At 41.7% G+C, this 26387-nt stretch overlaps 1 protein-coding gene and 1 long non-coding RNA gene across 4 annotated transcripts; one reads left to right on the top strand and one right to left on the bottom strand.

Annotated features, from left to right (window-relative positions):
• Nucleotides 1-4658: 4658 nt before the first annotated feature.
• On the bottom strand, nt 4659-7667 carry LOC124041350. The gene is made up of 2 exons (XR_006839920.1): nt 6489-7667; nt 4659-4793 (listed from the first exon to the last, which is right to left on the bottom strand). It is a non-coding gene; the product is annotated as an uncharacterized LOC124041350 (long non-coding RNA).
• si:dkeyp-121d4.3 lies at nt 6858-24780 on the top strand. 3 transcript variants are annotated; one of them, XM_046358844.1, is made up of 18 exons: nt 6861-8669; nt 8828-8860; nt 8980-9152; nt 9314-9359; nt 9453-9578; nt 9711-9815; nt 10008-10226; nt 10922-11059; nt 11261-11368; nt 11490-11603; nt 11720-11926; nt 12114-12254; nt 14938-15054; nt 15175-15263; nt 16386-17067; nt 17314-19155; nt 19528-19597; nt 24722-24780. In XM_046358844.1, exons 1-18 carry the CDS (start codon nt 8214-8216, stop codon nt 24727-24729), a joined length of 4674 nt encoding a protein of 1557 aa, XP_046214800.1. In that variant the 5' UTR covers nt 6861-8213; the 3' UTR covers nt 24730-24780. The 3 variants fall into 3 exon arrangements, with proteins under 3 accessions (XP_046214799.1, XP_046214800.1, XP_046214798.1); XM_046358842.1 differs by lacking the exon at nt 24722-24780 and adding an exon at nt 20919-22986 and having other exon boundaries at nt 6867-8669; XM_046358843.1 differs by lacking the exons at nt 19528-19597; nt 24722-24780 and adding an exon at nt 20919-21144 and having other exon boundaries at nt 6858-8669.
• The last annotated feature ends 1607 nt before the right edge of the window (nt 24781-26387 follow it).

A 26387-nucleotide genomic window follows, 5' to 3' on the forward strand; every position in this document is an offset into this window, starting at 1 on the left:
GTTATAAAAGTTACAATAATGACACTCCGCATAATCTAATTTGCCCATTCTCGCGCACCCCACCGTGGCTGCTGCTATCGTTGCTAGCTAGTTCAGTCGAGTCCAATGCAGGGCTGCCAACCTTTGAAGAAAGCTTGGAGTGAGATTTGCTATGTGAATTCATTGCCCCCTTGCACAACCCCTAGATTCCCAGGAAAATGTTTCTGTTTTAAAGCTAATTTCCTGCAATTCTACATATTGTAACGACCCTGTGTCGTTACATGCTTTTGCGGCACAGTCGATAGCGAGCGCTGGCTCGAAGGTCGAGGGTTCGAGACCTGCTCCCTGCTGTTTCATTACAATATTTATGATGCTTAGAATATTAAATGAACACTCAAAAGTTGACGACTTTGTTACTTTTGGGGGAAGAAATGTTAATAATGCTAAAAAAAATTGTGGTTTGACAATTTATTCAGACAGTAATGAAGTTAAATAGGGACACGGGCAAAATAGGGCTGGAAGAGAATTCTGCTTGCTCTCCAGAAGGGTTTATTTGATTGATTTATGTTTCCCAAGTTGAGGGTTGATTTATGTTTCCCAAGTGCTGGGTGTTTGAAAATGTCCTTGTTATAACAATAATTTCTCAAAATCACCCAAGCTTCGTGAAAAATCTAATAAATATCAATATTCAGGTAGTTTAGGTCTACTAAGGAGAGATGGATTGGGGGGTGAGGTCCTGCGATAGACTAACGTCTTGTCTAGGGGGTATACTTTACATCAAGCTGCCCCACGCTACGGAAACAGGAGGTTGGCTCCTGTCCTATGAGCCGTTCCATCTTGCATAAGCCAAGGCTACTTACTACTTATGCCTACATAGACAAAATATGTGTTTTTATGAGTTGTGAGTCCCCTTACCATCTCTGCCTAGCTTGTGCACAATACTAAAATGTTAAATTGTATTTGATTCCTGGAGCATTTAATATCCTATGCTTATTTGTATGACTTCTTCAAAACTGTCCAGTAACGGCTACAATAATACATAGCCTCATATCATTCATTTTTAAAGACACAAGTAGGCTAATATGAGATTTAAAATATATGATTACACTGGCAAAATTTGGAATAAGTGGAAAAGTAAAATACATGTGGGGAATAACCATAGTGTTCTTGCTGACAAGCACAGCAATTACCCTATGTTTTAGCCCATTGTTAAGAATGACAATTGTTCCACTGATCAGACTAAATAAAGTAAATAGACCAAATCTACAGTCATGTGTGCATACATTCTACGACAAGATTACCAACTGAGAACTGCCCCTACACCCTAACCAATTAATTGTTATATTCATTGTCTCCCGTCTTGAATCCAACTTACACTTTTAGGTTCACAATCTGTTTGACAAAATTATTTTCATAGTTACAAATAAGGTCACCCTACCAAACTTCTCTGCTAAAACATACTGTAGGTCTGTCTGATGCCTTTTTGTTATCACTGCCTAAATCCCAATCACCAAAGGATGGGACTAATACAACTGTGGATTAAATAGACTTTAGCGCTACCATGCTGCTCTTTTAACAGTTTTCTAAACTCAGCAGAGAACAATCTCACTCTGCATTCAGCTCCACTCTAATCTTGAGGGGTGTTTATTTTAAACATGCATCCGAACCCCTTGATCCCTTACATAACTACACCAATCATATGGTTCAATGTGCCGCAGTTCACAATGCTGTGGCAAGACTGGACAATGATAGAGGTTCAGCTCGTGATGTTAAATTACAGATGCTCCGATTACAAACCGATTTGGAGCACAGTTGAAAAGTTAACGCACTGACTACAATGGACTTATTAGAAAAATAAAAGCAGTACTTTTCAATGTGTGAGATATAAGAGTTGTGCCTGATGACGACCCGTCATTCAGGGCAGGTAGAGCAGAGCTTTCATTGTCTGCTTATATGCCCCTTTTATTTATCATACCGTTCTGACTTAGTGTACAGGGAGAATGCTGTAAGAACTGCGATGTTCTAAATTTAGTTAATGTAATTAGTGTATTGTTTAGTGTTGTGGGTTTGCTGGGATGAATCTAAAAAAAGAAAATTGTAGTTTGCCCCACCAAGATTTACATGATAAAATCGCCCTGCCCGTTGCATCTAGTTTGCTTATTTTTTATACTTTTATTTAACTAGGCAAGTCAGTTAAGAACAAATTATTATTTTCAATGATGCCTCCTGTGGGGATAGGGCTGGGATTTAAAAATAATAATAATATAAAAAATATAGCACAAAACACACATCACGACAAGAGAGACCTAAGACAACATTGCATGGTAAAACACAAAATGGTATCAAAACAAAACATAGTACAAACTTTATTGGGCACAGACAACAGCACAATGAGCACGGTAGACAACAATACATCACACGAAGCAGCCACAACTGTCAGTAAGTGTCCATGATTGAGTCTTTGAATGAAGAGATGGAGATGAAAACTGTCCAGTTTGAGTTTGTTGCAGCTCGTTCCAGTCGCTCGCTGCAGCGACCTGAAAAGACAAGCGACCCAGGGATGTGTGTGCTTTGGGGACCTTTAACAGAATGTGACTGGCAGAACGGGTGTTGAATGTGGAGGATGAGGGCTGCAGTAGATATCTCAGATGGGGGGAGTGAGGACTATGAGGGCTTTATAAATAAGCATCAACCAGTGGGTCTTGATACGGATATACAGAGATATACAGAGGATTATAGAGTGCAGTGATGTGTCATATAAGGCGCATTGGTGGCAAATCTGATGGCCGAATGGTAAAGAACATCTAGCCGCTCGAAAGCACCCTTACCTTCTGACCTATAAAATACGTCTCCGTAATCTAGCATGGGTAGGATGGTCATCTGAATCAGGGTTAGTTTGGCAGCTGGGGTGAAAGAGGAGAGATGATAGAGGAAACCAAGTCTACATTTAACTTTAGCCTGCAGCTTAGATATGTGCTGAGAAAGAAAGTGTACCGTCTAGCCATACTCCCAAATACTTGTATGGGGTGACTACCTCAAACTCTTATAGAGCTAAGTGTTAACGACATAATAAACAGCTGATGAAACCGAGGAGTAATTCTGTCTGTAATAAAGCCCTTTTGTGGGGAAAACTCATTCTGAATGGCTGGACCTGGCTCCTACCAGAATGAATCCTACCATTGAACCACCCGATCCTCCTGAGGTGGTTGTACTTGGCTGGCAAAATTTAAAACGCTGTCTCATGTTTTCAAACTTTGACATTACTTATTAGTTTCTTGGTGATGATGGGTGTGTTCGTAAATTCAATCTGGAGTGCCAGATTGCGCTCTGGGCGTTTGTAAATTCAGAGCGTTTCGGCTCTCGGAGCATTCAGAGAGCACACTGGCCCAGGAGTATATGGAAGCCCAAAAGATTCAAATTGTCTTACCCGGAACACGTAATTATAATTTTTCACTTGCCTTTTTCCAAGTGTGAAATGTCTCTTTTTGTTGTACGCGTGATTTTTTTCATCTGCCCCGTGTCTATTTACAGGCGATTTGAACACATATAATATTAATTTTTACACCTGTTCAGAGTGCATTTACAGGTGATTAGAACGCTTATGGGCATTTTTACAAGCGTGCATTATACCTGTTCAGGCAAGGAATGGCGTATTTGTAGTTTTTGGATAATTGCCGAAAATAACTTATTTGGTAGCTAACGTCACATTGATTTGTTATGTATTGAAGAAAAAAAAGCACAAAGGCTTCATAATTCATTAAGGTATTTTTTCCCATTTCATTAGCTATCCATAATTGTTCCTTGTTTGATATATCAAGCCATGTATCAAGTGTGTGTGTGTATATATAAATTATGACTCTTTCCATCCACCAGATGGGATAGTTTTTCAAAAAGTACCTATTTTCCCAAAACCCAATTTGTTTGATGAATAAATTAAAGCAATAATAGTCACTATACTTTCCAAACCACAAAGGCAGAATTAAAATGTTTTCTAAAAATGAATTTATAAACTGTTACAGGGTCAGCAGAGGAAGGACCAGGGTGCACAACATTTGAGATAAATAAGCTTCTTGTGCTTATGGAAAATGTTTGGGATCTTTTGTTTCAGCTCATGAAACCGACACTTTACATATTGCATTTATATTTTTGTTCAGTGTATATTTACACATCCATGTGAAAATGCGGTGCAAACTGAGATGTCAACACTCAAGTCGGTAATCCAATGTTTTGAAAAAAAGCTGTCTAGCCGTCTGCCCAGTACATAACATGAACATATCTAATGTTAAGGATACCTCTGCACCATTTGTCATTGATAGGCTGTACATGTACCTACTTATTCCCTGACATTCTCCACGTTCTGATTTCTCATTAATTCTCCCTTCCTCCTCCAATGTATTTCATATTGCCCACTTCCTCACCAGACAGTAGCAACAAACTATTAGTAACTGTGCTAATTTCATTCATCAACATTTTAAAAAGGGTAGTAGACATTTCCCCAATCATAATCTAGCTCAAAACTAATGAGACTGTTTCAGCATGTAAAAAGTAACAGTACAAAACATACATTATTTTAGCAAACATAAAATAGAGTAGACTGAATAGATATTTAATTAAATGTTTCAAAACAATACATTATACGATAGACCTGCTAAATTACATAAAAAAAACATTAAACAGAATAAACTAAAATAATTCTGTATTTATTTCAGATGTAACAAACATTGTATGATTTGGTGAAGGTGTTGTAGAAAGAAGCAGTCTGTTTTCCTCCCCCTCCATCTGTGTTGCTGGTTCAACATAGAATTAGTAGATTCCTGTGAACATCAACATTCATAAACATGTCATTCTGAACAGCAACATCTCCCTAACAATAATTTAGACCAGTTGACAATTCAACTGAGTCAATATTACTTGTTTAATGTTGTAATTACATTGGTAACCAGTTTTTAATAGCAATAAGGCACTTCAAGGGTTTGTGTTGTATGGCCAATATACCACGGCTAAGGGCTTTATCCAGGCACTCCGCGTTGCGCATAAGCCCTTAGCCGTGGTATATTGTCCATATACCACAAACTCCTGAGGTGCCTTATTGATTAAATATATCTCAGATACATGCGCATGTGAGGTTTCAAATAATAATGTTACTATTACTAGCTTGCTCGCTCCCTGTTTTTCCTGAACATGTTTATCTGATATAGCTAGTGATTGTTCTTCCTTGTTAATCCAAAGCAGGCTTTTCTAATCCTCACAAGTCTTCGGATGCTTTACTACATCATCATGTTGTGGCTGTAACATGGACATTGCATTAGAACAACTAGATACACTCTTAGGAAAATGGGTTAACAATGTAGAACCCTCTGTGGAAAGGGTTCTACCTGGAACCCACAAGGGTTCTTCAAAAAGTTATCCAATGGGGACAGCTGAATAACTTTATATTCTAGATTGCACCTTTTTTTCTAAGGGTGTAGCTTTATCAGACATGTTCAGAAAAAGCAGCTCACGTAGCAAGCCAATAAAATACATATTGCATTGGTTCAACCTTGAAATATAGCTAGTCAAGATAGAGATCTTACTTTTATCTCTGTAGCAGTTTGCTCTCACCTAGTCTGGGCACTGCAACAGCCAGACCTTATTCCCCATTCTCTTATGGTCTAGATTATGCAGGGGGCTAACCTGTTCTCCTAAAACATTAGCTAATAGCTAAATTAGCCAACTTGAGCAAATACATCTCAGCTTGCTAACTAGCAAACCCAACAAATTACACAAATCTACACAAAGTAAACAATTATATTCTAAACTAATGTTTGCCTCGACCAAATGACAAGTACAAATAACTATGTTGCTCTGTTCCACAACGTAACAACTGTGGGATTCTGTGTTTTACATTATAGCCATTACCATATACATGATTACATATTATCTGATGTTGGTTGTGTGAGGTATCTGCATTTGTGCACTGGAGTATCATTATGAGATGAAACAAATGCTTGCTACTTGCATGTTTGTGTGTGTGACAAGAACTGTGTAACATGGTGTGACCTGCGTGTTGCAAAACTGTAGATAACAGCCCAGCAGATGCTTTGTCCTTGTGTTTGCATGTAACAATATTGAGCACATGGTGTGACTTTCTGTATCTTACAAAGTTGTGATAGGGAGGGGTGGTCCTCACGAGGTTTAACTGAGATGGAAAAATACTGAACAACACTGTTTACATACATCTTGCCAGTTCTCTGTCCTGCCATGCGTGGTATTACAGTGAGCCCGTATATACGAAAGTTGTATTTGCCATTTATTACTTAGCTAATAAAAAAATACAATCGGTGACTCATTGTTATATTTATCCTGATACCAGATTCGAATTTACGCAACTCTAACACAACCATTAACGTGAGTTACAGGCTTGACAGAATACTATTGCTAGCTAGCTAACTCGCCATGCAAAATGAAAAGAAGCTAGCTAGCCAGCGTCAGCTTTGTAGTTATGTGGAAAAAGTCGTTTCAATTCTCACCGACGCCTTGCTGTAGCGTTTACATTCTGTAAATGTAATAACAATTTGAGCCATATTTAGAATGATCTCCTCCTCCCTGAGTAAGCGATTTATCGCAACAGGCCGGAAGTCAAACTCACAAAAATTGAGGTGGGAGGGGCTACAATGTGGTACTTTAAGACACATGGGATGTGCCCGTTACTTCACAGGCGTTCTAATCACCTGTAAATGCACACTGAACAGGTGTAATGAACGCGTGTAACCATGCCCGTAACAAGCGTCCAAATCAAGACGATTTGAAACTCTTGGCCTTCCATAGTAGGGTTAATCCGAGCGTTCTGACCTCACAACGAGCAGTCAAGTACCCAATATAATTGGCTAACGGTTGGCCAGCTTCTTCCAGACACAAATGAGAGAACACCTCACTCTGACCATTTTACTCGTCCTAACTGCTCGTTAGGTTGTTTATGTTATCCAGATTAAAGTGCTCTGAAATCGGAGTAGATAGCCAGAGCGAATTTACGAACGCACTCATAGCTGGCTTCACGCGCGCCTTAATTGTGATTGCAAATATTGGCCATAATGTTATTTGACGTGTAGCTTTTGACACGCAAAAGACGAGTCACCCACCCAAATGGCGATCCGTAAGTAGAACGTCGCGGCCCCGCCCGCGTAACGCAATTTGTGGTTTTCTAGGTTAACCCATTGGCTCACAGCAAATACATTATTTGTCTGTTTGTTTTAGTCAATTACATTTTATCAAAGTAAACCATGTATAAAGATTACTTGTCAACATTGCCTGCTCTCGTGTCCTCACTACTTAGAAAAACGTAGTAGGGCTTCCCTCATGCACATTTTCATGGCACTAGCAGCCACATGAGTGAATGCTAGCCAGCTACCATCTCAACCGCAACATAAACCAAACAAGACCAACAACACAAAATAGACTATTGGGTTACAATAGTTAAGTGTTACAAACGAACTATACCAAATAACGTAAATGGCTTAGTTGTGATTAAATGTTTTCCACAAACATAGTTACGTGAAGCGTACTATGGTCACCGGGTCCCCACACTGAATAGACTGAAGCAACCGGGTTCTTCTCGCAGGCTACATTTCCCTACTTGGGAGCATTGCGAACCGTAGGGCGGAACTTTTGACCTGGTTACACGTTCATTGAACATCACAGCAATTTTTCGGCATGTTTTATTATTTCCGTACTCAAAGTTGTTGTTTTTACACTGAAGCTGATTTGCTTATTATTACGTGAATATTGTTCCGTACTATGGTTGCCATTTTCACGCTATTCTGAAACTTTGAGATTTTATTTGACATAGCACCCTCTATTAATTAAATAGGATCTCAATGGTATAAATCATCTCGCTTCGCTTTGGACGTCACTAGTTCACAAAGCCATACACCCCGCCCATTTCTACAATTTACCTAATTATAATCTACACCGGATATATGTCACGTCTCCATAGTCATAATATCCGCAACAAGTTCGCTGATGTCTAGTATGAGGTTATGAAGCTAGCTAGCTCGCTAACGTGGGATGTTATAGTTGCGATATAACCATACGTACTTATTAAACCACAAACTGTGAATACGCAATAGTGAATACATGTACCTTCATATATGTATATAGTATGGTAATCTATCCAGCATTTCAACGTTCGCTTCCCCATTTGAAGAGTTGTTACTGCTAACGTAAGCTCGAGAGCAGCTTTCGTTCAATTTTTCGAAATGGGACGAGGTGGTGGTCGGAAGCGTGGAAAAGGCAATGGACCTCCATTTGATATGGGCCTAGGGGTGCCTGATCCATTTGACATGGGTCCAGGTTGGTGTGGGCCGCCTGGATCTTTTGGTCCTTTTCACGGTGGCCCAGGTCCACATGCTAACTTTATGGGAGATCCAATGATGCACGGCCCCATGCCACCTGATTATCACGGATATGAGCCAGGCTATGGACCAATGGGTCCAGGTGACCCAATGGATGGATGTTTAGATGGGCCACGGATGGATGGACCAGGATTCGGGTATGGTCCGGGTATGCCCCTACCATATGATCCGATGATGTGCAATGGACCCAGACCAATGCCCCCAGGTATCCTACCCCCTGGTATTCCTCCCCTAGATATGCCGCCCATGGTTCCGCCTCCGGTGGACAACCCTATCTTTCCTTCACCCTGGCAAAGCGAGGTAATCGTATAAAGACAACTTGTTGTGCCTTGTGCATATTGTAAATTCTTAATTTAAACTTGTAAAAAATTAATTTTGTGTTATAGTAACATGACATGGTTTAAATGGCCCTAACATGGTTTTAAAGTAATCCCTAACATCAAGTCTGCCTCCTTTAGGCCAACCCTTATGCTGTTCCTCCATCATTGTGGGTAAGTGCCACTGTGTCTGTTCTGTCCTGTTCTGTCATCTCTATGATACAATTTTAATTAAATGTATGTTCTGCTGAGCCTCAACTTCTCACAGGCTCCGTTTGTCTTCCCAACAACAGCCCGTCCCAACAACAGCCTCCCCTCCGACTGAGACGACTGTAGTTCCTTATGTGTGGGGACGCTGCCGGGACTCTGAGGTTCTTCAGCTTGATCCACCCCAGACTGATGAACAGAAGACCAAAGACTCAAAGAAGGACAAAAAAGCAGGACAGAAAAAGAGCTACAATGACAAGTAATGATCATTATGTCAACAATTTGGATGTCATCATCACTTTGGATTAGTGTTTGATTGCATACAGTAGTTTGCTCTTCCATACATGAGATTAGCTGTCATGTATAAGTTCTGCTTATACATGACGCATATTTTTTCCTCTCAACACTTACAAATCATAGGCCTCCTCCACCTGGAAGATCCAAGGGGGTCATCTCATTCATAGGGGTAAGTCCAAAAGCTGAGAAGCCTGCTTGAAGGGAAGGTTCTTCATCTCCACTAGCAAACATTGCATTCTCAAGTTTTGCTCTCCCCCCACAGCCAACTTATGGCTACATCGAAAGAGACGATCTCAATAAATATTCCTTCACTTTTGATGCTTTTCTCGGAGTCCCCAAGAACATGATACCTGGGGTCAGGGTGCATTTTACAGCCTACAAGGAGAAGGTGGGTCACTTTAGAAATTTTTCGCTATATATAGTTATACAGACATTTTCAGGAGTTTGTGAACCATTCGTTTTCATTGTATTTTAAATAATGCATCTTGTTTTTTTCCCCCTCTTTGTATAATAAACCTAGGCCGGGGAGTATGCCACTGGTGTGTCTGTACCTCCAGGGGGTACTGAGGAGATTGACTCCACCATTATTGAAGGTTTTGTCTGCAATGTTATCCTGGAGCAGCAGGTGATAGAACTCTGTAGCACACAGGGGGGGAAAATATTCAGTCATAACTTTATTAAAGTTCTAATCACTGCCATAACTAGAAGTTTATTGTAAGGTAACTTGATTATATGCTTGGCTTGTTATGACTAGTATTTGGCTTCTCATTTAAATATGTCCTTGTTGGTATTAACATAATTATGTGCCCCCACACAGCCTGGTGCAAAGCCGAAACCTGGCCAAATTGAGGCCAACATCGACGGCATGTCAAGAGCACTGCTTTACTCGGAGAAGGACTACACCATCACTCTGTTTCAAGGGGACCATGTGATGTTCAACTTGTTGACCGACATAGTTACCCAAAAAATTAGAGCCACTAATATTCGGCCAAAGACACCACAGACTTTTAAGATCACTGGAGAGAAGAGGGAGGTGGTGAGTCTAAAGTCTGAGTGGCACATCTTCATTTCGGTTACAAATTCTGACATAAACTTTGGTCCTGATGAGCTCTACGCCATTTTATTCAGCTCAGTATGACCACACCTGAGTCAAATAATAATCTATTCAAGATCTTCAATTGAGACCACAATTTTTTAAAGACATGCTCCTGTACTTTGGTGACTACTAAGTCTTTTTAAACCTCCCACATTGGGTTGGCTGTGTCATTGTGTAGTTCTTACATGCATAATCTATGAGCAGAATTACTGTCTCATCTCAATTAGCCGCAAAATCCCTAGTTTGAAACAGTTTTGTTGGAAGCTGTTATGTGCCATTTTCCCCCACGTGGGCCAGCCCCCTAGACATTTGAGTTCAACTAATGAGCTGCAGCCTCTCACCATATGAGTGACAGCTAGCAAGATGGACATGATGCACCCACAGCAGCGCGAGTGCAATGACATGGTGCACATATATGACGTAGTAGACAATTTTCAGGGACCACTTTTGGTTCAAGCGCTACTTCCAGAGCTACTGGCTGAAAAGTATACAAAAGTAACAGAGAATCCCTTTAAATCAAGTGTGTTGGAGCTGGGCTGGAACAAAATACAGCACACATAGCGGCTCTATGGGACCAGAGTTGGCCATCCCTACTGTAGCTAGTTGTTGATATATTTTTTTGTACTCTCCACCAGGGTGTTATAAAGAGCGTAAAGTGTGATTCTGGTACCATCATGGCAGCGAACCAGAACAACCTGCCCTTTGAAACCACTGAGAACATGAGTCTAACTGAGTTCACCATTATGGATGAGGTGGACTTTACAGTTGTCACAGTGAGTATAGTGTCTTTCCCATCCACATAATTCAGTGGCAAATTTAATTTGTTGACACTGAATGATGATCAGTTCGTACCTGGGAGTGATGTTTGGACCCTCTGTGCAGGTTCTGGTCCTAAGTATAGCAATGTTGTTGAAATTATTTGTTGATTGATTTATACATTTGACGTTAACATAAATGTCATTTGTTTTCATTAGATCAAAAATAAGGAGAAGGCCATCAGAGTAAGGAAGCTGAAAGAGTGCTCAGTGACACTGGAAGAAACCATGGAGAAGATAGTTGAAGACCCTGCAGGAAACGAGAAGGTGGGGCACAGTTCAGTGCAAATTATGATAGGTGCCAACTGGTGGAAAATCTCCTGTCATTCAGAGTGGAGTACTCTCATCTGTGACATACCCAGTAATGTCCTTATTACTGTGTCTCCAGTGGAAGCCAGTGGCCCCAGTGGAGGAGGTGCTGCTCCAGAGGACTGTGGTGTTTGAGGACATTAGCGCTGCGCAGCATGCAGGAACGGTCATTAAGGTCTCCAAAAAGCAGCAGGTACGTGTGGTACTGAAAGAATGTACAAATCAAATATTATTGTTGTGTTCTTGTTGGGAAAAGTTTGGGTGGTCAAATCATGTATTTTAGAATGTGTTATCTCATTTTCCTTCCAGGAGCAGGGCCTTTTGGAGGCATTGGTGGGTGGCACACTGAAGCAACTATTGTTTGAAGCAGCTGACGTTCTGACTGAAGCCACCATGTGTGACGGAGACAAGGTTCACTTTAACATCTCCACTAACCGTGAGACTAAGGAGGAGCGTGCCATCAACGTGGAGATTCTCTCAGAGACGTGTGAGGAGTCAACAGAGCAACGCAGAACCGTAAGATCACTTTTAGAATGTGGTACAGGATGCCATTAAGTCGGAGTCTGGCTAGGTTTTTCCACTTGATATATGACAACTTTACACACTGAAGAAAGGTGGGATGTTTTATGTAATGGAATTTTTATAAAAAATGCCTTTAATATTCTTTGCACAGCATGTCTAAGTGAAGTGTTTTCCCCTCTAGGGTGAGGTGGTGCACGCTGGGGATCTGTCTGGGACCATTAAGTGCCATCAGAGCACCCAGCTGCTGTTCTTCCATTTGACCGAGGTCATGGAGGAGAAGAAATTGAACATCTCGGAGAAGGTGAAGTTCAGTGTCATTTCGGTGAGTCTCCATGGTGCTGTGATCCGATTGGCACGTCAAAATTAATATCAATTGGTATTCAGTGCCCTCTGTAAGTGTTCACACCCCTTGACTTGTTCCACATCTTGTTGTGTTACAGCCTGAATTTAAAATGGATTAAATGGAGATGTTTTGTCACTGGCTTACACACAATACCCCATAATGTCAAAGTGGAATTATGTTTTTTTTTTTTTGTTACGAATGAATTATAAATGAAAAGCTGAAATGTTTTGAGTCAATAAGTATTCAACCCCTTTGTTATGGTAAGCCTAAATCATTTCAGGAGTAAACATTTGCTTAGAAAGGCTCATAATAAGTTACATGGACTCATTCTGTATGCAGTAATAGTGTTTAACATAATTTTTGAATTACTACCTCATCTCTGTCCCCCACACATTTAATTTGTGTGCAATTTGCCAGCAGCATACTACCCTGCATACCACCCTGCATTCCACTGCTGTTTTGCTTCTGAAGCTAAGCAGGGTTGCTCCTGGTCAGCCGCTGGATGGGAGACCAGATGCTGCTCAAAGTGATGTTGGAGGGCCAGTAGGAGGCACCCTTTCCTCTGGTCTAAAAAAAACAAAATATCCCAATGCCCCAGGGCAGTGATTGGGGACATTGCCCTGTGTAGGATGCTGTCTTTCGGAGGGGAAGTTAAACGGGTGTCCTGACTCTCTGTGGTCACTAAAGATCCCATGGCACTTATTGTAAGAGTAGGGGTTTTAACCCCGGTGTCCAGGCTAAATTCCCAATCTGGTCTTCATACTATACCATCATGGCCACCTAATCATCCCCAGCTTACAATTGGCTGATTCACCCCCCCCCCTCTCCCCTGTAACTACTCCCCAGGTCGTTTCTGTAAATGAGAACGTGTTCTCAGTCAACTTACCTGGTAAAATAAGGGTAAAATAAACACATACAATTATCTGTAAGTTCCTTCAGTCAAGCAGTGAATTTCAAACACAGATTCAACTACGAAGACCAGGGAGGTTTTCCAATACCTTGCAGAGAAGGGCACCTATTGGTAGATGGTGATCATGGTGAAGTTATTAATTACTCTTTGGATGGTGTATCAATACACCCAGTCACTACAAAGATACAGGCATCCAGAGTCCTTCCTAATTCAGTTGATGGAGAGGAAGGAAACCACTCAGGGATTTCACAATGAGGCCAATGGTGACTTTAAAACAGTTTAATGGCTGCTCCAGAGTCCAATGGTGGCGAGCTTTACACCACTCCAGCCGACGCTTGACATTGCGCTTGTGTGCGGCTTAGGCTTGTGTGCGGCTCCTCGGCCATGGAAACTCATTTCATGAAGCGCTGACGAACAGTTGTTGTGCTGACGTTGTTTCTAGAGGCAGTTTGGAACTCACAGTTGTTTCTAGAGGCAGTGTTCCAATTCACAATAACAAAACTTAAAAGTAGACCAGGGCAGCTCCAGCAGGGAATACATTTGACGAACTGACTTGTTGGAAAGGTGGTATCTTATGACAGTGCCACATTGAAAGTCACTGAGCTCTTCAGTAAGGCCATTCTTCTGCCAGTGTTTGTCTATGGAGATTGCATGGCTGAATGCTCAATTGTATACACCCGTCAGCAATGGGCGTGGCTGAAATAGCAGAATCCACTCATTTGAAGGGGTTTCCACATACTTTTATATATAATGTATATTAGTGTTTTAATCTTCATTGGTCTTATACAAATGTTCAATATTTTTCTTCCATTCTGACATTAGAGTATTTTATGTAGATTGTAAAAAATAAATTAAAAAAGACAATTAAATCCATTTTAATCTCACCTTGTAACACAACAGAATGTGAAATATGTCAAGGGGTGTGAATACTTTCTGAAGGCATGGTACATCCAACTAGCTATTTCAAATCAAATTTTATTTGTCACTTGTGCCGAATACAACCTTACCTTGAAATGCTTACTTACAAGTCATTAACCAACAATGCAGTTCAAGAAATAGAGTTAAGAAAATATTTACTAAATAAAAGTAACACAAAATAACAATAACGAGGCTATATACAGGGGGTACCGGTACCGAGTCAATGTGCGGAGGTACAGGTTAGTCGATGTAATTTGTACATGTAGGTACGGGTAAGATGACTATGCATAGATAATAAACGGCAAGTAGCAGCAGTGTAAAAACAAAGGGGGGGGGGGGTTGTCAATGTAAATAGTCAGGGTGGCCATTTGATTAATTGTTCAGCAGTCTTATGGTTTGGGTGTAGAAGTTGTTAAGGAGCCTTCTGGACCTAGACTTGGCACTCCACTACCGCTTGCTGTGTAGCGCCTTACAGTCGAATGCCGAGCAGTTGCCATACCAGGCAATGATGCAACCGGTCAGGATGCTCTCAATGGTGCAGCTGTATAACTTTTTGAGGATCTGGGGACCCATGTCAAATCTTTTTTAGTCTCCTGCCCTCTTCACGACTGTCTTGGTGTGTTTGGACCATGATAGTTTGTTGGTGATTTTGCCACCAAGGAACTTGAAACTCTCGACCCGCTCCACTACAGCCCCGTTGATGTTAATGGGGGCCTGTTCGGCCTGTCTTTTCCTGTAGTCCACGATCAGCTCCTTTGTCTTGCTCACATTTTTGTTTTATTCATATTTTTGTTATTGTTTTGTTTTTCTTTAACTCTTTCAATTTTCTCCTAGCTTGAAACCGCTGAAGGAGGCAACCAAGCGATTAGGATCAAACGCCTTATCGACAGTGTTCTTACCCCTGTTCTTACCGCTGTGCCCAAGCTAAGGGGCGTGGCGGCAAATGAAAAGGTTGGTTTATGATGGAACAAAGGCCAGTGACTTTGGGGGATGTCATATTCACTTAAGGGATAGACACGTGGCTGTCTATGTTGTCTTTAACTGTCTATTTCCTATTATTGTCTATTACAGAAGAAGATGACCATCAAACTGATGAGAGGCCCAAATTACCTCTTCAAGGGCACAGGTGTCAAAGTAGAGAACAAAGATGATGATCCCACGTGAGTTTGATTGTAATTAGTAGTAGTATTGGTTCCAACATGAAGTCAAGGTAAAGTATCATTGTGTGATGATTTTGGATGTCATTTGTTGGCACAGCCACAACTACCCTGAAATCTAAAAATGTATCCCCTAGAGTCGATGTCCTCGCCCCTGTGGAAATAGAATTAGCATAATAATTTTAAAAATCCCTATCAAAATCTGTCAGTTGAAGTTTCCACCCCACAGTTGAAGTTTTTTGCATGGGATGCGTCTCAATCCACTGCATCCGCCGATGTCGCCCTTCCGCATCAGCAGTGAAAGATGGCAGAGCTGGAGCGATGATAGTCAGACCATGAGGCATCCCGAAAATCGGTCTTCTCACACAAACGTTTGTAGCGTTCGAATGGTTAGGCCCGCAAACTATTATGACTCCTTTTTGGTCTCACAAACACGATGGTGTTCTCTGTTTTGCTCTACGACCCCAAAAGCGTCACGGGACTCTGTCTGAACCGTTTGGGCTACACACTAATATGAACCCTCTGTGGAAAGGTGAGTCTCTCACGAACACTTATGTCGTTTGTTTTGCTCTAGGATGCTCACAAGACTAGTCTGAAGGTAGCCAGGTACCAGTTTTATAAAAAGAATGGAAGTATATAGATAGTTAAGAAGTATAAATGTAGTTAGTTTAGTGCCTAAAATAAGGGGTGAAATCAGTGTTTCCCAAACTCAATCCGCAGGACCCCGAGCGGTGCACTTTTTTAAAAAGCTTTAATTTATTTGAATCAGCAATATCAGATATAGGATAGACACTTCAAAACAAACTTCCTTTTAGATTCTTTGAGGGGGGACTATCTGCTTGTCCATGTATGAAGCTTATAATGTTTTTCCATGGGCTAATAGCAGTAAGGCCAAATTCAATTTTTATATATATTTTTTTTATATTTATTTTTTTGATACCTTAAGGGGTCCTAAAACTCAAAATCAAATAGCTAAATTATCCTTGGTTTGACCACCTTTAATAAACAATTCCATATGTTAGCATAGTAGGACCCCCCCACCCCCTCCCACACCCCCACCCGCTTAGACTCCAGAGGGTTAAGAGATGTGCTCGAAGTCATTTCCCTCATTCTTTTGTGCACCAGCAACGACAAACCTGCCTCGGAGAAGTCAATCAAGATGAAATCAGTCATAAATATTCTGGGGTCAAAACCTGCTGGCTCTGGATCTGGTGGCAAAGACTCCGACAGCAGCCAGCGGAGATACGGACACAGGAGCCCCAGCCTAGACCAGTTTGGCCGGGTGAAGAAAAGGCGGAGCACAAGCAGGGAGCGTAAAGAGCAGGGTGGTAGATGCAAGTACAGGCGCAGTCGCAGCAGGAGCCGAGGCAGGGAGAGGAACAGGAGACGAAGCCACAGTCTGGAGAGAAAAGATTACAACCAAAGGAGCGGCAGCAAAAAGAGAACTTCCTCGAAAAGGAGCCGCAGCAAGGAGCGAGATGGAAGTAGTCAGAAGAGCTCCAAGAATGGTTCAAGCTCAGTAAGTAGATCTCCAGATAGAATGAATGATGAGCTAGAAAGAAAGAAGAGGGAACTAGAGGAGCTCAATGAGTTGATATACCGCAAGAGAGCCATAGTTGCCATGGAGAAACATGGTGGAGTTCCCAATTTATTCTCAGAAGTGAAGCCTATGGAGAAGACCTGCTTTGACTACAATCATGGAATGGCAGAGCTTCCTACACAACCTAAACCACCCACTGACATCAAACCCATGTCCATTCTGAAGAAACGCTCAGACCATGTCGCAGGTCCACTTTTCCCAATGCAGGTCAGTTGTCATTTTTAAACGTTTCAATCATGTAGATAATCGTTTGTTCACTCTCAATCATTTTTAAGAGCTGGTTATATTTCATTAGAATAGTCTACTGTGCGCCAGTGCTTTTTTTAGTTATCATATATTGGTAAAATAAACATATTAAATCATCAGCCTGATGAGCAATTTGTGAAATCAAATCATTTGTATGAAATGGGGGGGGGGGGGTCCAATTATAAATGTTTTGTTTATTCTCTCCAGACTGAACTCCCTAAAGCTCAACCTCTTGATCAAAGGCTTGTGGAACAATACGGTTATGACGTTGAGACGCCCTATAAACCACACTCTGCCCAACCACCCTACACCCAAACATCCAGTCAGAAGTCCTATTATGAACGTTCACTTGCTGGGCATCCTGTTCCTGACTTATCTGCCAAGTATGATCCATATGAGCAGACTTCTAGAGATCACCTGTCGCAACCTTCTCCAGTTCGCCAAACACCTCTTGACCCTTATTCTTCAAATCGACCTCCCATTCGAGAGTCTCAGGAAAAGAACTCTAACCTGAACACCCAGCTCGCCCGTTTCCTCAACACCCTCAACAAAGGTGTGGATGCCGGTCTGCTGTCAGCTATGGTCAAGGAGTTTCAAGAGGAGATTGCTGGTATTCAGGAAGATAGTTCCATACTTCAAAAGCCTTATTGCGAGTTGCTTGACCGTGGGGATGAAGATCAGTACAGAGATGTGCCCTGTACAGAGGAAGAGCCAGAGTGCCCACGCAGGGGTATCATCGGGGAGCGAGTGAAGAACTCTGACGACTATGATAACGCCAGAAATGAAGACCGGCTGCTGCCTCACGAGAGGGCAATCCAGGAAGGTGGTGGCTTTCCCGGAATTCTTGGAATGATGTCCCACAGCCAGCTATTGAGAGAATCTGAACGTGTGGAAGAAGAGGACTTCCTCTATGGGGGTAAAGCCCCTGCAGCGACTGAGAAAGAGCACTGTGAGATACCTGGGCGGTCAGACAGGTACAGGGATAACAAGAGGTCCTGCTCAGCCAGAGTCCCGGTGGAGGAGACTAGGGAGCAGGATAGTCGGGAAAAGACGCAGCACTTCGGCAAGATCAAGAGCCTGCTCCAGGCCATCGGCTTGAATCTGGAAACCTCAGAGGTCACCAAGCTGGCAGACAGGACCCAGGAGCGCCTCTACGGGATAAAGTCATCCAAACACTCATCCTCAGAGAGAGAGACGAAGCACTCATCTAAGCGGGGAGATCGGCACTGCACCACCGACGACTCTGATTCCAAACACTTCCAGTCAGCCTCGCCATTCAGGCCTTCCCAGCGGAAGGTGTACCTTAGCCCCCAAGACACCTCGGAATATGGAGGTTTCCTTGACCCGGAAGAGGAGGCGGCCTTAGAGAGGGCCAGGCAGATGCAGAGCCTCACCAGGACAGTGAGCGTCTTACCCCCCACCCCCTCCTCACAGCCTGGCACCTCCTATTCCACCACACTGTGGAACTGTCCTGAGAAGACCCAGCCCATCGCGCCTAAGAGTTGGCATAGCAAGGGTTGTAGTACCAACTATCTCTCATCACTGCCACACGGTTCCTCAGGTCCCCCCGAACAGATTTCCCCAGTTTCATCCATGACAAACACGCCTGATGTTCCAGTTGGTCAACAAGCAGCCGGGGTGTATACTTTTACTTCACCTATGGGACAATCCCTTGACCTACTCACTGCCTTGCCCTCCTCCACTTATTATGGGCAGCCTAGTTCCCCCATGATATCGTTTGCAAAGACTCAGTTCACACAACAATTAAATATATTGAATCAAGTGACTATATCAAATCCTACAAGGGATGTCTTGAGTCAAATCCTCCAAGTCACCAACCAGTCTAGATGCCTCAAGGTGATTGAAACAGTCAAAAGTGTGGCTGGTGCACAGCAGGATTCACCAAGACAAAATATCACCATACCTCTCCAGATCAAAACACAAAGCCCTGATTCTGAAGGTGGAAAGCCCTCTCCTCCCCCTCAATCAGCAGAGACTCGGGGTCCACCAGTGACAGAAGACGATATCAAGGCCAAACAGAAGAAAAGGGTATGTTGTGTTTTTTTATTTATTCCGTGTGTTGAAGTTAGGAAACATTTTACCTGTCTGATTGTGTTACATTTGTGTATGATTTACAAGCCACACCTTCGATCCTTGGTGTTGTTTACATTTGAATTACAGTATAGGCCTACAGTATAGGGCAGTTATCAGGAATTTACAATTGCACACAACATAAGTACTCTTGGGAAAAGTGCAGTGTGTACAGAATTTTTGTAGTCCCAATTCTATTCAATTGCTTCTGATATGTTCTGGTTTTAGTGCACGCTGGCAAGTCAGTCCCAATCTGCTTAATTTAGGAGTTGACTGTATTTACATGGGATAGCCTTTGTGTGTGTGTCTCAATTTGTCACTGTTTTGTAGCTGGAGCAGTTTAACCTGCGGATGAGACAGAAGAATCAGGAGAGGAAGAACACTAGGATAAACACAACAGGTACCAGATAACCCCTTAGAGTAAGGTTGAAACGTAGCAATATGGCCAGCCACAAATTGTAGCTTAGGTTAAGATTAGGTGATGCCAGAACAAGTCAAGAGCTGTACATACCTGGCACTCAACACAAATTAAAGTATAGGATGAGATGATACCATAGGTGTCAAGAGGCGGATATGGAGGAAATATAGGTAGGTTTGAGTCTTCACTTCAGTTTTACTTGCTCTTATTACAGCCATAGTTAATCAGGTTTAAGTGATATCTTAGATTGCTTTAGTTATGATATTTTCTGTAACGTAAATATTACATTTTTATTATTGTGTTAGGGCTTGGTCGCGCTCAGAAAGTTTAGGTAACATTTTATTTAATGTCTACCACATTTCTTCACAAAGCATAGCCTTGTGTCTTGGAAGACCACATGAATGCCTGTTTATTTGCTTTGAAAGCCCTGGCCTTGTAACAATTGACCAGTTTGGTGCTTGCATTACACAATTTTAAGACAAGTATGTCCTAGTAAGAAAGTGCCCATGCTTGGTTTATGCTCACATAGAAGCATTTAAATATATATTTATCTTCCACTGTGCATGCAATACAATATTTTGATGAAAACATGTATCGCCCTCTGTGCGTGCAATACAATTTATGAACATGGTGGTCTTCAAGTGCTTTTGCACAGACAAACTGATAATAACAGAAACAATAGACTGACATAGACTCCCATGTTCCTTTAATCTGGACAGGAGTTTCTCTCAATACAGATATTCATGTTAGCTAGCTTTAACATGTAATGTTTTCTCCAACAGCTGAAGGTAAGTATTTTAGCAGACTTTGCATCAATAGGTCTTCAGCTGTTGAATTGTATTTTTGTTTGTGTAGTACAATACTTCAATACTTTTAGGACTTTTTTTTAGAATTACTGTACGTTTCTTGATTAGGGAATCTCTACTGCTAGGAGAATTTTACCTGAATAGGGGACTTGTTAGTGTTGTTTTCACTCCAAAACAGGGATAAACGTTGTCAATCTGACGACTAGCTAGGGCCTGCACAATGAGGGTGTGGTCCGGTAGTACTAAACAAACAAGATCATACCTCAGTTCATTAGGAGAGTTCTGTTATAGCACGAGACTAAGTTAACTAACTGCTGGAGGATGTAGTCTTGAGTGTCAGCTCCGTCAGTTCTGGGCCAAAGGTGGAAGAAAAACAGCCAGCCTGCAGAGACCCAAGAGCTGGAGCACAGGTCAATCCTGGCAGTAACGTCAACCTAGCAGAGCCCCTGTGAAGCTAACCCATACATTTACCCTGTCTCATTATTGCATTTTTACAGGAAAAGTTCCCAAAGTTACCTATGCCAACACTGAGCCTAGGAACGTGTGGATCTGTGGACACTCACTTGTATATTGGGCAGAGATGAGGGCCAAGTCGCCTGAGATTGGCATGCAGTTGGGCATGGACCCCAGCAGTGTGAGGGTGTGGTGGAAGGGCACACAGGGCATGACGTGGGCCCAGCTGCTTCCCCAGTTAGACCAGCTGAAGATCAAGTGGCCCAAACCGGACGTGGTCATCCTGCACCTGAGTGGTAACGATCTGGGTACCCAAAGCCCTGAGGCCCTTATGTCGTCTGTGAAGAAGGACCTGACCTCCGTGAGGAGCATTTTCCCACAATGCCGGTTGGTCTGGTCCGACATCTTGCCCCGGATGTCGTGGAGGCAAACGGAGGACAGCGAAGCAGTGAACAATTTTAGGGCTGCCATCAACAGAAGAGTTCACGCCATCATCGCGGAGCTAGGTGGCACTGCTCTGTCCCACGAAAACATCACGTGTTGCTCAGACGCAGGCCTGTACAGGCCAGATGGGGTTCATCTGTCTGGTAAAGGTATTGATACTTTCAACTTGAACCTGCAGGACTTTTTGGAGAAGTGGGAGACCGAGGCAAACAATGTTCCTGAGATTACTTAAGAAATGACCAATTAATGATTTTTTTTTAGGGTGGGGGTATTTTCATATCTCTATTGTAATCGTTTCCTCTCTGTGCTGGATACCATCCTAAGGGTTGATTTAGATGTAATGTAACTTCATTGCAAATAATACATTCTGTTATCGGTGTATCCAGTTTGATTAAATGCTGTATGTAATCTTACTTTTTTAAGTTTTAGCATATTGATGATTAGCATGTTCTGTTTATCCACTAAGTGTCAGGCTTTTACTTATTGTATACATTTTGTTGGCCCCCAAAAAATAAACTAGACAATTGGGAAATATCGTGTTCCTGGCATTTTCATTCTGCTCCAAATCCTTTGAGGATAGGTAGGGTAGCCTAGTGGTTAGAGTGTTGGACTAGTAACCGGAAGGTTGCAAGTTCAAACCCCCGAGCTGACAAGGTACAAATCTGTCGTTCTGCCCTTGAACAGGAAGTTAACCAACTGTTCCTAGGCCGTCATTGAAAATAAGAATTTGTTCTTAACTGACTTGCCTAGTTAAATAAAATAAAACAAATATGAAACTGCTGCTTGAATGGTAGTGCCTGTAAATTATGTTGGTGAAAGTGTGCCAAAAGGATACCAGAGAACTAAGGAAAAGTCTTCAGTTTAGTGGAAGTTCTTACATAGTCTCTGTCTTATCTAAACATATACTCACTCGATTTCTAAGTTCGTTTCTGAAGAAGATGTTATTGTCCAAAGTGTACACGTCCAACAGAAATTCTACACGTAAACAAGGTTTATTTGTACACTGCTGCTAAAGCTTTTCTAGTGTGGTAGTTAGCTAGCAGATTATTGGCCAATCCAAGGTTCTCTTATGTTTTAGAATTCCTTTTATTTCTAACTTGTCCATTTGAGTTTTTTCCCCCACTGCTTCCAAGCTGTTAGGTTGTCTGTGGCTGACCAGCGGTATGCTTTTTCCTCCAATCTATCCAGGAGTCTCTTTACTCTTTTCCTAGGATGACCTCAGGACTAGGTTTTGAACATCCAACAATAGCAAACATGAAGTACATTTTACATTTGAGACATCTTTGGAAATTATACAGCATTCTGCATCATTAATAAAAGATCTGTGAAATCAAGTGTTAATGTACAGTGTACCATATTGTAGTATCATATTTTGTAGTTATGTCACCATTATTTTGTTAAGTGTATTGTGTTTTTGTATTCATTTGATCAAAATACAAAAGTCTGTACCATAGGTGACATTGAGGTGTGCATGTTGTGACATATGACATTGTGTGCTTGTTGAGAGGAAAGAGACGTAGCGGACAGAGTATCAAGAATAATGAAAATGCATCCACTTCCAGAACTGTAGAAAAAAAAAGTTTGACCGGGGTGTGTTTTTTGTGGATAGTCTCTGTTTGAAATGTTTCTTAAAAATAAATGTACACCGCTGCCATAAGGATTGTTACTGAACTTACTGGTATTCCTATCTTTTCACTCTTAAAATATCATTATGGTGTGACAAACACCAGCCTATTATGAAGATATGACTTGTGTCTATAATTTTACATTAGATTGAAAGGCTACCAAAATGTATACCATATTGGTATGCACTACTTACACCCAAGCTTTTGATGTAACACACATGTTCAGTATAGCCATGCTAATAAATTGTTGAACATAACTCAAATGAATTGCAATTTAAATGTAAATGGACATGGACATGGCTAAAGCTGCTCGTCTGAATTCAACTAGGCAGACAAAAGTAAGCTGATGATTACACAAAAGACAACTTAAAACCAGTGCTTTCAGAAATGTTAAGCCTTCACAGACTCGAGGCGCGTTCCTCTACCCAGGTGTTACTGCAGCATGCCAGATATTACAAAGCCTGGATGGGTATTTTCTGTATCCGCTAATCACAGAGATGCGTTCCTATGCTGAGACGTTGCTGACGCCTGACACATCTTACTACACCTGGATAGGTATTTAAAGTGCCAGCTAAACCAGTGTTTCCTAATCCTGGTCCTCGAGGACCCCTAGCAGTGCACATTTTCATTGTAACCCTGGACAAGCACACCTGATATAAAATGGTCAACTAATCATCAAGCCCTCGATGAGCTGAATGAGGTGTTTGTACAGGGCTACAATAACAATGTGTACTGTTGGGGGACCAGGGTTATATAGCAATTTGTCAGTTGATGATAGTCGATGACGTGGCACGCAACCATTGGTTGTTACGTTGCTTCGCCTCATATGTTTATGCTGCGTTCACATCACAGGAGGTTGGTGGCACCTTAATTGGGGAGGACGGGCTTGTGGTAATGGCTGTAGCGGAATCGGTGGAATGGTATCAAACACATGGTTTGATGCCAAATATATTTTATTTTTGAGATTCTTCAAAGTAGCCACCCTTTGCTTTGATGACAGCTTTCCACACTTGGTATTCTCTCAACCAGCTTCAAGAGGTAGTCACCTGGAATCCCTTTCAGTTAACAGGTGTGCCTTGTTAAAAGTTAATTTGTGGAATTTCTTTCCTCCTTAATGCGTTTGAGACAATCAGTTGTGTTGTGACAAGGTAGGGGTGGTATACAGAAGATAGCCCTATTTGGTTTTTAAAAAACAAGTCCATAATATGGCAAGAACAGCTCAAATAAGCAAAGAGAAACGACAGTCCATCATTACTTTAAGACATGAACTTCAGTCAATCCGGAAAATTTCAAGCTTTGAAAGTTTCTTCACGTGTCGTCGCAAAAACCATCAAGTGCTATGATGAAACTGGCTGTCATGAGGACCGCCACAGGAAAGAAATACCCAGAGGTACCTCTGCTGCAGAGGATAAGTTCATTAGAGTTACCAGCCTCAGAAATTGCAGCCCAAATAAATGCAGTAACAGACACATCTCAACATCAACTGTTCAGAGAAGACTGCGTGAATTAGGCCTTCATGGTCGATTGCTGCAAAGAAACAACTACTAAAGGACACCAATAATAATAAGAGACTTGATTGGGCCAAATTTGAGATTTTTGCTTAAACCACCGTGTCTTTGTGAGGCGCAGAGTAGGTGTGAAGCAATGAGGAGATGATGGTGTGGGGGTGCTTTGCTGGTGACACTGTGATTTATTTAGAATTAAAGGCACACATTCTGCAGTGATACGCCATCCCATCTAGTTTGTACTTAATGGGACTATCATTTGTTTTTCAACAGGACAATGACCCAACACACCTCCAGGCTGTGTAAGGACTTTTTGACCAAGAAGGAGAGTGATGGAGTGCTGCATCATATGACCTGGCCTCCACAATCACCCAACCTCAACCCAGTTGAGATGGTTTGAGATGAGTTAGACCGCAGAGTGAAGGAAAAGCAGCCAACAAGTGCTCAGCATATGTTGGAACTCCTTCAAGAACTCCTTGGCAATGATGAAGTGGCGCAGCGGACTAAGGCACTGCATCTCAGTGCTAGATGCTTCACTACAGACACCCTGGTTTGAATCCAGGCACAACCGGCCATGATTGGGAGTCCCATAGGGTGGCGAATAATTGGCGCAGCGTCGTCCGGGTTTGGCCGGTGTAGGTCATCAATGTGAATAAGAATTTGTTCTGAACTGACTTGCCTCGTTAATGAGTATGATAAAGGTTAAAGTCAAAGGGTTGCTACTTTGAAGGGTTTAACACTTTCTTGGTTACTACATGATTCCCTGTGTGTTATTTCATAGTTTGTCTTCACTATTATTCTACAACGTAGAAAATAGTAAAAAATAAAGAATGAGTAGGTGTGTAAACTTTTGAGTGGTTGTTAAAGGAATTTAACAATTCCTATATGTGTTCATTAACCAATTCAATTTAAATCACTGTCTGTTTCTAAGAATTTGTAAGATCATTATTTGCATAAAATGGACAGAGACCAATCTACCAAAATTGCCAATAGCATTTATTCTCGAGAGCGCTGGTCATAATACAATGTACATTGGTTTATATACCACACATTTTGTCATAGCGTCTCGAAGGCTCCTCCTACTCTCCGACAAGGAAAAAGCTACTTCTAAAGTTCACTCCAACCCACTAACTAGCGCACATACATGACACACTATATCTGGCTTAACTCCTGAAAAAACCTGGAGGTGCTCTCACTGTCTTATTTTATGTCCACAGAGTTATAGCCGGGTCGGTTCAAACATAGGTAAAGGATCCTCTTTGTTTTCGTTAAACACACCCACACATGCATTCCTCTCTTCCCCACTCCAACCGAGTTGGAGCTGTGTTTATTATTTTGAATTACTCCTTGTTCATGCTACATAACCTCTAATCCCTAATGGTTAAGTTTCTGAGTAGAATGATTTAAACATTTATCTTAAACATAGATAAAATATCTTAACACTGGTACTGTGTGTATTTATATATATAGTTTACATACACTTCGGTTGGAGTCATTAAAACTAATTTTTCAACCACTCCACAAACTATAGTTTTGGCAAGTTGGATAGGACATCTACTTTGTGCATGACACAAGTAATTTTTCCAACAATTGTTTACAGACAGATTATTTCACTTATAATTTACTGTATCACAATTCCAGTGGGTCAGAAGTTTACATACACTAAGTTGACTGTGCCTTTAAACAGCTTGGAAAATTCCCCAAAATGATGGCATGGCATTAGAAGCTTCTGATAGGCTAATTGACATAATTTCAGTCAATTGGAGGTGTACCTGTGGCTGTATTTCAAGGCCTACCAGCAAACTCAGTGCTTCTTTGCTTGACATCATGGGAAAATCCAAAGAAATCTGCCAAGATTTCAGAAAAAAAATAGTAGACTTCCACAAGTCTGTTCAATCCTTGGGAGCAATTTCCAAATGTCTGAAGGTACCACGTTCAT

This window comes from Oncorhynchus gorbuscha, linkage group LG08 (assembly GCF_021184085.1).
Source record: "Oncorhynchus gorbuscha isolate QuinsamMale2020 ecotype Even-year linkage group LG08, OgorEven_v1.0, whole genome shotgun sequence".
Lineage (NCBI taxonomy): Eukaryota > Metazoa > Chordata > Actinopteri > Salmoniformes > Salmonidae > Oncorhynchus > Oncorhynchus gorbuscha.

Bases quoted from the DNA above. Each gene is read 5' to 3' on its own strand.
- si:dkeyp-121d4.3 (XM_046358842.1), top strand. From the start codon at position 8,214: ATGGGACGAGGTGGTGGTCGGAAGCGTGGAAAAGGCAATGGACCTCCA. The intron at 8,861-8,979 runs GTAAGTGCCACT...TCCCAACAACAG, and splicing joins CTGTTCCTCCATCATTGTGG to CCCGTCCCAACAACAGCCTC. The intron at 17,068-17,313 runs GTCAGTTGTCAT...TATTCTCTCCAG, and splicing joins GTCCACTTTTCCCAATGCAG to ACTGAACTCCCTAAAGCTCA.